The sequence below is a fragment of the Toxotes jaculatrix genome, chromosome 17 (genome assembly GCF_017976425.1).
Source record: "Toxotes jaculatrix isolate fToxJac2 chromosome 17, fToxJac2.pri, whole genome shotgun sequence".
Classification (NCBI taxonomy): domain Eukaryota; kingdom Metazoa; phylum Chordata; class Actinopteri; family Toxotidae; genus Toxotes; species Toxotes jaculatrix.
Window position 1 is genome coordinate 4,527,265 of NC_054410.1, and position 9,669 is coordinate 4,536,933.

Here is a 9,669-nt window from a genome sequence, read left to right on the forward strand (position 1 = left end):
AGCTGGCCAGTGGCACGAAGTCACATGTCAAAGTTCACCAAAGTGAAACTACACGAAAGCTCTTACAAATCACTCATCAAATTAAATTATTTTTCACCCTTGTTTTCACTGGGCCCTCACTCTGGTAATCACATAGATTCAACTTCCAATCTCCAACTCTGGATAATCCATATGACATGCAGTCAACAGATTTCATATGGACCATAACTTTGGTACAAACTAGTTCCGACTGGGACACTTTCTGGAAAAACATGTTGTCTTTAAAATGTAACTTGGGGTGGCAGCAGAAATCTCAGAGGCAGATTTCCCAAAACCTGGATGACTAAAACAAAAAATAGGTACTACTATAACAATGGATCACTAGAGCAGTGACCAATGTGAATCTGAATCTGCACAAGATGGTTATGAAAATAAAAAACTTTCTTTCCTTCAAATCAAACTACCTGAGAGGGCAAAAACACTCATATCCACTCTAAGGCTATAAACTATGAAGGGGGCTCACAAAACAGATATTGCTTCATTTTGAGGGGTCAGTAGCCAAAAGGGTCGGCAAACGCTGCATCTCAACACCGCTGTCGACCCATCTTTCAGACCTGCACACATCGCCTTGATAGGTGGGTATGTACTATTATTGAGAGGAAGAGCTGGCTATTCTTCATACAACGCTACATAACCTTGACTCCCCCTGCACCAATAAATCCTCTCCTCAAATAAAACCCTGACAGTCCATAAATATACAGAGTGCAGAATGCAGATAGAAGGGAGCCCTTTGCTAAGCTATCACACCGTATGTACTCTCAGCTCAAATAATGTCCACAGAGACCAGTATTTGCACACATATAGTAGACTATAGCTCGTCTGTGGAGAGTGCCACTTCTGCAGCTGCAGCCATTGGAGCTTAGCATTCAGTGGTTCACTGGTCTGGAATATATTTGCAGTGGAAGATGGGTGGGAGAGGAATACCCACACTGACTCCATTACATCAGAGACACAGTGCACAGAAGATGAGTGTAAAACACTCATCTACTCATCTCCCCCCCCTCGTCTCCCCCAGTGCTTTATGATGCTGAATAAAAGTGAGCCAGAAGATAGGGATGAAGGGAGGGGAGTCAAAAGTAAGGGATGGCAAGAAGACGGGTGATCAAGGCGGAGCGGTCAACTCGTCCGAGGGGCTCGGCTTGCATGCTGTTGGGGGCCCCCGCTGCCCAACAGCCGTGTCTCCCTGGCAACGTGTGGCCCCGGACTCGGTCCTGGGGAAGAGGGGAAGTGACGGCAGCGATCTGTGCGCGTTCCGTCTGGCTCATTATGTGGGGAATGAAGTGAAACAGCCGGGGGGTGCATTTGTTCTGCGTGGACTACCCCTCAGCTGCCAAGCGTCTGTCTATTTATAGAAATGAAATGAGAGAAAAAGAGAGAGAGAGAGAGAGCCTAAATAAAATAAACACAGGGGTCATTTCCCCGCTCACTTTCCTCCCTCCCTCCCTCCAACCGAGAATAAGTACATTTTTTGTCGTTTGAGTCTGTAGCTCTCTGTGAGTGACAGTTCAGTGAGTCAGAGCGGTGGTGAAGGTTGAGGTTCTCGCTGACTGCAGCGTTAAAAATATGTTATAAGCTCATACATGATAAATGATAAAAAATTTATAAAAAGACATAATATCTGCAAACTAAGAAAAATCCCATCTGAGAAGCCATAATCAGCCAACAACTGATAGAGAAAACATTTTCCTTCCCTATAAGTATTTAATAAATGTTTTATAATTCACTATGATCTAGTGGTAAGCAGTAACTGTTAACGTATTTGCTGACAACTGCAACAATGATTATGAATGCCCATAAGTGGAGGCGCACAGGATAATGCTTAAGCTGCGTTAGTGGGTGTGACTTAAATGTCCCACTAATAAATTCATCACAAATTTTCAGACAATCTCACTTTTTGTGCCTGTCCAATTAGATCAAGGTACATTTCGTTCCATGAGAAAGGTACAGTCATGGTTGACTACACACTATGTCTAATGTCCTATCCTAATACCCTGTTTCAAAAGGAATCACATCACATTAACTAGAGGTAATAAATAATAAGCGTTGTTTCAGGATTCAACAGGAATTCTTCAGACGAGTCAGAATACTTTGTATTCCCTCAGTGAAGTGAAAGATCATGTCTCTAATCTTTGTGAAAAATTTCTTCTTGTGAGGAAATACCAGTGGTAATTAATCACTGAGTGCCTGGTTCTTCTGCAGAGTGTTTCAACATCAGAACTGTGATGATGTGGCAGCAGCAGCTTGATCTGATTCATGAAAAACCCATTCACATGTTTGCAGATCAGCGGGTGAAATCTGAATGAGACGGGGGCCCCAGAGCTGTGTGAGGCCCCTGGAAGATGCAGAGGGCTGTTTAGCGTCTCAGAAGCCCAGTTGCGATGGGGCCGAGAATTTCAACCAGCTACATGATTCTTGTTTCTCAGGCTTCATTAGTTCTCCAGCTCATAGACCGACTTAGTAAATATTGAATTTCATTTCCCCTTTTTTTAGCCTTGTCCAATGAATATTTAATGACGTTTTCTTGCATTTTCAAATGAAAAATTGAACAGCACGTGAAGGGGTGGGCCTTTTTCAAATTAGGACTCCAGCTCATCATGCATCCTGACAGGTCGCTTATGATAGCAAGGCCCTCTGGATTGACCCATTTTGGCCTCTGACGACTACACCCATGGTGCAGCTCCATAATAACCAGAGTGCGCTGTAACATATCTTTTGCTGCAGCGCTCTCAAGTCTCCCTCACATGGTTCATTTGAAGTGGGCGCTAAGCTGCGAGGCAGTAAGGCTTTGCACAATTAGTGAGGTTAAGGATGGCTCACCAAACACACACGCACACCAACACACAGCTAAATAAATGCCATATGATGTTCAATTAATGAGGAAGGAATAAAGTAAAAATGAAAAATGATTAAAGAAGAAGAAGATTCGGTTCGCAGCTCACTTCATTTTGTATGCAGAATATGGAGATATGGAGTTTGCCATATTGAAAACTGACGTGCATCCCTCTCAACGGTTTTAGTTCCAGTGAGTAAGGATGACTGCCTTGTGTTTTATCCAGAGCAGAGGTTTTTTAAAGTATGACACTGAAACTGAGACAACTGCCCACCACCGCCTCCATAGCCTACACTTATTTACATTTTGGCAAACTGGCACCATTAAAAAAGTATGCAGAATTAGCTGTTAGCAGTTCCTGTTTGCAGTTTACCAATGGATGTACAGACAACTGTCACTGGCTTAATTTGAGAGTGAGGAAACCCTAAAAACATAATGATTCTCAGCCAAATTCTGGAGTATATTTTTGTCTATCATCTCTATGATTTATGGATGTTTATTCTTGACATAACTGAAATATTTGGCATATCATGAGTAACGGGTCTTTATATCCTTTGGTAAGCCGGTGAAATCAGAGGCTAAACTACAATAACTAACTTCCTGTTTTTACAGCCTTTTCCCTTTCACCTCAGGGCAGGCAATATCTTTGCCTCACGTCGCCCCCTCCGCCTCCCCTTCAAGGGAAGGCGAGCCTCTTTGAGAACCTCTGATCCAAAGTAACAGGGACACAGTTTTTGGAAAGAGCTGTCGTCATTGAATTTTTAATGCAGTGAGTATCATAAACTCTATTATATTTGACTTTTTTGGGGTTGGTGAGGCAGAAATCTCAGCAGGGCTGAGATCAGATCTCTGTTTGTCATTTGTATATTTTTGTCACTTGTAAAATGAAATGAAGCTTTCATATCAGAACAAAATTCATAATTCAGACTCACGTGAGGGGACTCAGACTCTCAGAATCTTTTCTGGTCTTTCCCTACAGCATAAAAAAAATAGGAGGACATATTTCATTATGATGACTTAGCAGTGTATGTTTATCTATGTGCTCCACTGATTGTGGCACTGTTTACAGTTTAAATCAAACTCGTTGGATCCTCAGATGTTTTTTAACCTGTTGTCTCTTTGCATGTACTTGTCCTGAAAGCTCGGCTGATGTGTGTTAAGGTTTGCTGCCTCACAATAACAACTGACAAAGGGTCGAGATTTATCTACTTCACAGTACAGCTCGCATTGGCTTATTGACTGTCATCAAACTCCATCTTTCCTCTTTCCCCACTGTTAGAAACAGCAGCATCCTCGCTGTAGTTTTGATTTTCAGGCTGTGTATCTAATCAAAAACAGCCCAGGGGCAGCATGTGGAGCATCCACAGTAAAGCGTGTGATTCACCTCTGAGATTACAGATGCACCAACATGTGGCTCCTCTAAATTTAGAAAGGCCTCTTCAGAAAACACCAGCCATTTTTATCAACACGCAGCCTGACAAGAAAGCCTCGATGTGATCTGCTAATCTTGTGACAAATTACTTGATTGCTCTGCTTTGTCATTCTGGTCTTTTCGTTGGATTAGAGGCGATTGCTACTTCATGGCAGCTCTGCTTCATACCAAGACAACCGGTGACAAAGCAACACTGCGTAAGATCTATGTTTGTACAAACCTGTGCATGCAAAACAAAAATAATCCACACATATGAGCTGTTTGTTTTCCATAAATATCTGAGGCTGAGAAATGATGTGCATTACAGCGACTCAAAAGTCACGAACGTAAAAATGTGATTATAGAAAATGTATCCCAAGACGTCGTCATACAGACCTCTGCACCTGAAGAATATTCATTACATCCCTGTTTCCCACCCTGAATGAGGCGAGGCAGAACATACATTATCTGTCGCTCACACAAACATTACTTATACATACTGATGCGAGGACTTCGCAGCGCACGGCAAAAAAACATGTTCTTTTGTTTTGTGGGACAAAAAAAAAGCAAAAGGTAATACTATTTCCATTATAAACGTAATAAATCCACCGCATTGCAAAGTAATAACTGTCAGAGAAACGTATTACTGTCGAGACCTATAAAGCCTGAGGAAAAGCTGGACTGTTGTGTTATTTATTCTTTTATACTTTCAACTGGTAAATCAATGCGGTACAGTTGTAAACAAAGACTCACCACATCTACGAGCTTTTGTCAAAAACAAAATGAAAGCAAAGGTAACAATTTGGATCAATGGCAATAATTTATTGAGACATGGAAATCACACACTGATATATATTTCCCTCCTTGGTTCCTGCGTGGAGGCTGTGGAGCAGCAGGACACAGATGTGCCACCTACTGGTTGTTTTTGTTAGAAACTCCTGATCAGACTGGAGAATAATTATCCAACAGGTGATTGATTTATACTTCTGTGTATGAAGCACAAGTGTTTAAGCATATTTCTCTAAATTTAAGGCCCACCATGAACTTATTTCAAGCCCTGAGCAAGACCGCAACAATGCACAACTCCAAAGAGCCAAGACCAAGCTGAGCTTGTGTTGTGAAGTTGCAGTGTCTGGGATAATTTGGTCTCTGTGGCGTCTTCGACACAGACTCCCTCCATTCTTGTCTGGTCCGTCCTGCTGCAGTGTGTGTGCAGTCCATTCAGCCTGGCGTCCCTGAGCCTCAGTGTCTTTTGTTCTGATTGGACCGCTGTTGGTCCTGATACTCTTTGGAGTCCTCCCAAGGACGAGGACCACGGATGTTCTTCCACTCGTCCAATTTCAAGTCCTTTATCCTCTGCAGAGAAAGAGCGAGGGAGGAAAAAAAACAACAGGACATGAGGTTTAAACTTCAGGATGTAGATAATTAAACATTCAAACCAGATGAAGATTTAAGTGTCTGAAAACTGTACAGGATTTTTCAAGTATCATGTGCAAAACGTTTTCATAACACATTACTTCAAAGGCAATTAGGGATTCCTTTTTGAGTTTACTTGATTTACTTCGAAATGGCCAGATGTGTAAAATTCTGACCATCTGTTATGTCACGCAAGTGAGGAGAGACAAGAATTAAGGTTCCAGTGTGCTTCTTCAGAAATGCTTGTCAGATGGTGGAATAGATTTTCACTCTGCCTTTTACTTAATTTTACTAGAATGACTGTTTTTGTTAGAATGAAAAATCTCTAAAACTGTATTTAAATCAACATCTGAGGATTATTTTATTTAAATGAGAAGCATCCTGAGCTCTTACAGACAGAGTGACCCATCACAGCTGATCAATGGGACAGTGAATTCTGGGGCACTCTGTAATATTCACTGCTGTGATGACAACAGGTTGCTGTGCATGACACATACAAACACCTGGTATCACATGACCAAAGCCCTGTATTCACATCGTACAAGATCCATTAGCTGAAGAAGACCAAAGACTACAGCAAAAAGCCTCGGGAATAGCTCAGTAAGTGAACCCTGTGTTTACACCTTTCATCACAGAACCAAAAATTTGCAATTTGATGACGCGTTACAAAAGCACATATTGTTTACAAGCTTGACTTTCCTGCAGACAAACCACGCTGCTTAGTTTCTTTCATCTACTCTGCCCCTCGAGCTCTCAAACTGTCTCTCCTTACCTCGTACTCCTCCTCCAGTATGACTGGCTGCCTCTCAATGTTCACTTTGGCCTCCAGCGAAGGATCCAGCTGAGAGAGAACAGTGAAAAAATATTTTTAAACGCATATGGAGCTTTCTGGCAGAGACAAGTTTACAACAACAAAAAGAAAAAAATGAAAACAAAGAAGAAAGGCGAATTTTGTCTGAGCGGCGAATTTGGTGGGTGGCAAATTTAAAAATCTGTGCTGTTAGAGAAATTACAAATAACAAAACACGATCAGAGAGATCTGTATGGTTTCAACTTTCAACTGAAGCAGTGAGACGCTTCTTTAGGCAGCATCTTCCCCTCCTCACCTTTGTGTATTATTTCTTTAATGTATGAATGATGACATGCTGAAGAGGTGAAGAAGTTTTCTTCCATAACTGTGTGGGGGAAACATAAGAACTGAAGCCTTTTTCTCACCAGTGTCAAAGTCAGGCCTCTCCAAACCTACAGGATCTAATTAACCCCGTTTTTACTCTGTAAATTATTCTTCTTGATTTGGCTAAATATCACCGGGTTTAATGAAAATGAGGAAAAAAAAAAAAAAAAAAACCTATGTTGGGGGTTTCGGGAGAGGACATTGAGTCCGACAGAGCCATCTGGGGTTTACAATTCAAACTGATTTTGCCTGAGAACAGGACTGAAATGAATCCCAATCCAGAATCATTACTTTTAATGAGTTCTAACATTTCATAGAAATAATGCCACAGTTACTAGGGTGACTTATGAGTTTCATAATTCCATGATTGATTTTTAATTAGACCTATAATACTACAGCAAAATAAATAATATATGGAATATTTAACAGCCTTCAGACCAGGGAATTGATCGCCCAAGGAAGTAATAGGATACCTACTACGGAGGTGTTGTTGGCGTTACCATGCCAGTAGCCCAAACACCAAAAACAAACTGGGAACATTCAAAGGTGAGAAAAACACAAGAGGCTTTGCAGTTCATATCTGTCTGCAGGCAAAATTAATTGAAGAGAAAATGCAAATTGGATCACACAGTGGCTTACCCTCAGACAGTGGTTTTAATGATTTAAGAGGGCAAATATCAAAAAAAAAAAAGAAAGAAAGAAAGAAAAGAAAAGAAAAGAAAAGCTGATAACAGTCCAAACTGAGAAGCGGAAGAGTGGTTTTGTTCATGTGTAGTTTGACAACTGTTCAGATATGCCATGCATTAAATTACATGTGCACACACGCACAAACTTGGCAGAGCTGAATTTTTACTCCAGAGGGTCTGAGAGAGGACAGAGGCTCTGACTGCTGCAGGCCCTGTCAGAGGAGAGCAAGTGGAGTGGGGGCAGCTACACATGCGTGGTTCCAGGGGCATGATGCCCCCCACCGTCATCCACAGTCTAGTGCCGCCTCACATGGAAATAATAAGAAACCCCTGCCATCTGGCTCCCACCCAGATGACGTGCGACGGCGTTTGTCACAGTAAAATAGCACAAAATAGCTACTTCAACTCACGGAAGCTCATCAGATTGTAATGGCTTCTAATAAAGAGCCGGTCCTCTGTCATTTTAATGAATTGGGTCTGTCATTTAATGAATTATTCGAGATTGCTCTGACTTCTTGCTCCTGTACTGACTCGCTCTAATGGGTTGGAAAAGCCTCTCAGTGACGTGTGCCTGCAGAGTCTTTCTGAAATAGACAGTCATCCAATGTCCAAATCTAAATTCCTTAAATGAAAACTACAAAAAAACCTACATCAGTCGACCTCATTGAATTGTGAGATTCCAGCAGTCTTTGAAAACGTAGAAACATTTTTCTATTTTCACAGTGTATGGCAACAATCATTTTTCACTCTCAGGTGCAATTACAGTTCTAACCACTAGGAGAAGTATTTGCACACTAATTACACAGAGACAGTTGCCTTGACCTTGTGAGTGCTTGTATGCTGGAGTTTTGTTTTTTGTTTTATAATGATGAACTTAAACTTGACTTATTGTCATATTTATTATGAAACCCTTGATTAGAAATATAAAATTTAATTAACTACAAACCTTTCTTTTGATCTTCAGGGAATCATATCGGATTTGTGCAAACTCTCGCAGGCCGAAGGAACCTCCAACTACCAGCAGCTGAAATAACACCAAAAATATCTGTGGTTAGTTCATCAAAAGCTGTTCTGACAACTTGTGTCTAGAGCACTAAGAAAGCTTTCACAAGTTATGCAAATTAAATGGGCATGTAAGACTTAATAATCCAGGACAGTGATTCTTTAGCTCAAAATATGCAATGCAGTTAAACAGCACCACAGGATATAACATACATTAGAACTGTCAAATGTTGAAAAATTAGATTAGAAGCTTGTCTTCTGTTTAAGAAGTTACAACAATTAATCCGAACTGATCTAATCTGAACTAACTGTAACTCAAGGCCTGCGACTGACAATTAATCTGACAATTATTTACCAGATGAATTGATATTAGGTTATCCCAGAGGAAAAAGATTATTTAAAACACAGTTTCACATTTATTTTTATTCTATTTGTGAAAATGCGGGAAAAAAACAGCGATTTCACTGTTTTGTTAAGTTTTTTTTTTAATGCAGATCACACAGAACAATGCCAGTAGCCTAAACTAAATTAGACCTTAATGGCCAGCTTTAAAAAGAGAAAACACGTTTGACAGCAATAATATGTGTTCATGACACGGCTAACATTTTAGCTAAAGTGTTAGCTAACAGACTTAGCACTGCTTATCTGCCGCTGGCATTTACGTTAAAAACATGATATAGAAGTTACTTACGAGCATGGGGACTCCATATTTGACTGTTTTGTTTCTCCGCAACGCCTTTATGTTAAACATGACTCTTCTTTGCCGCTACAAGTCCATTTTACTGCAGCAAACAGGCGAGCAGGTCACAGCTGGGACGCGTTTCCTGAACGGCTCCGACGCGCTAAACGGTCCGGAGTGATTCCGAATGACGCACATGGTTCCGCCGTGTGTAGGCCCCATGGATGGTAAATGAATGTAGTATTTTTGCGCGTTGGCGAGAAAAATAACATAAAAGTGAATGTTTATTTATATCAGACTTTCTTTTGGTGCTTCTGATTTCTGCTTGTGCTATTTTGCTGGTGTGTTGGCAGGATTACGTTTCCCACAGTAAGACCAAACATTCACTGTGGCTTCGCATCGTTTCTTAGTGTCTCAATCTCATCCTTCACC

General features: G+C 41.0%; 1 protein-coding gene across 1 annotated transcript; it reads right to left on the reverse strand.

Moving 5' to 3' along the window:
* Window positions 1-5,087: 5,087 nt before the first annotated feature.
* On the reverse strand, window positions 5,088-9,400 carry LOC121197803 (cytochrome c oxidase assembly protein COX16 homolog, mitochondrial). Its single transcript, XM_041061584.1, has 4 exons — window positions 9,250-9,400; window positions 8,503-8,580; window positions 6,469-6,537; window positions 5,088-5,636 (listed from the first exon to the last, which is right to left on the reverse strand). The coding sequence occupies exons 1-4, from the start codon at window positions 9,307-9,309 to the stop codon at window positions 5,523-5,525; spliced, it is 321 nt and encodes a 106-aa protein (XP_040917518.1). The 5' UTR covers window positions 9,310-9,400; the 3' UTR covers window positions 5,088-5,522.
* Between the last annotated feature and the right edge of the window lie 269 nt (window positions 9,401-9,669).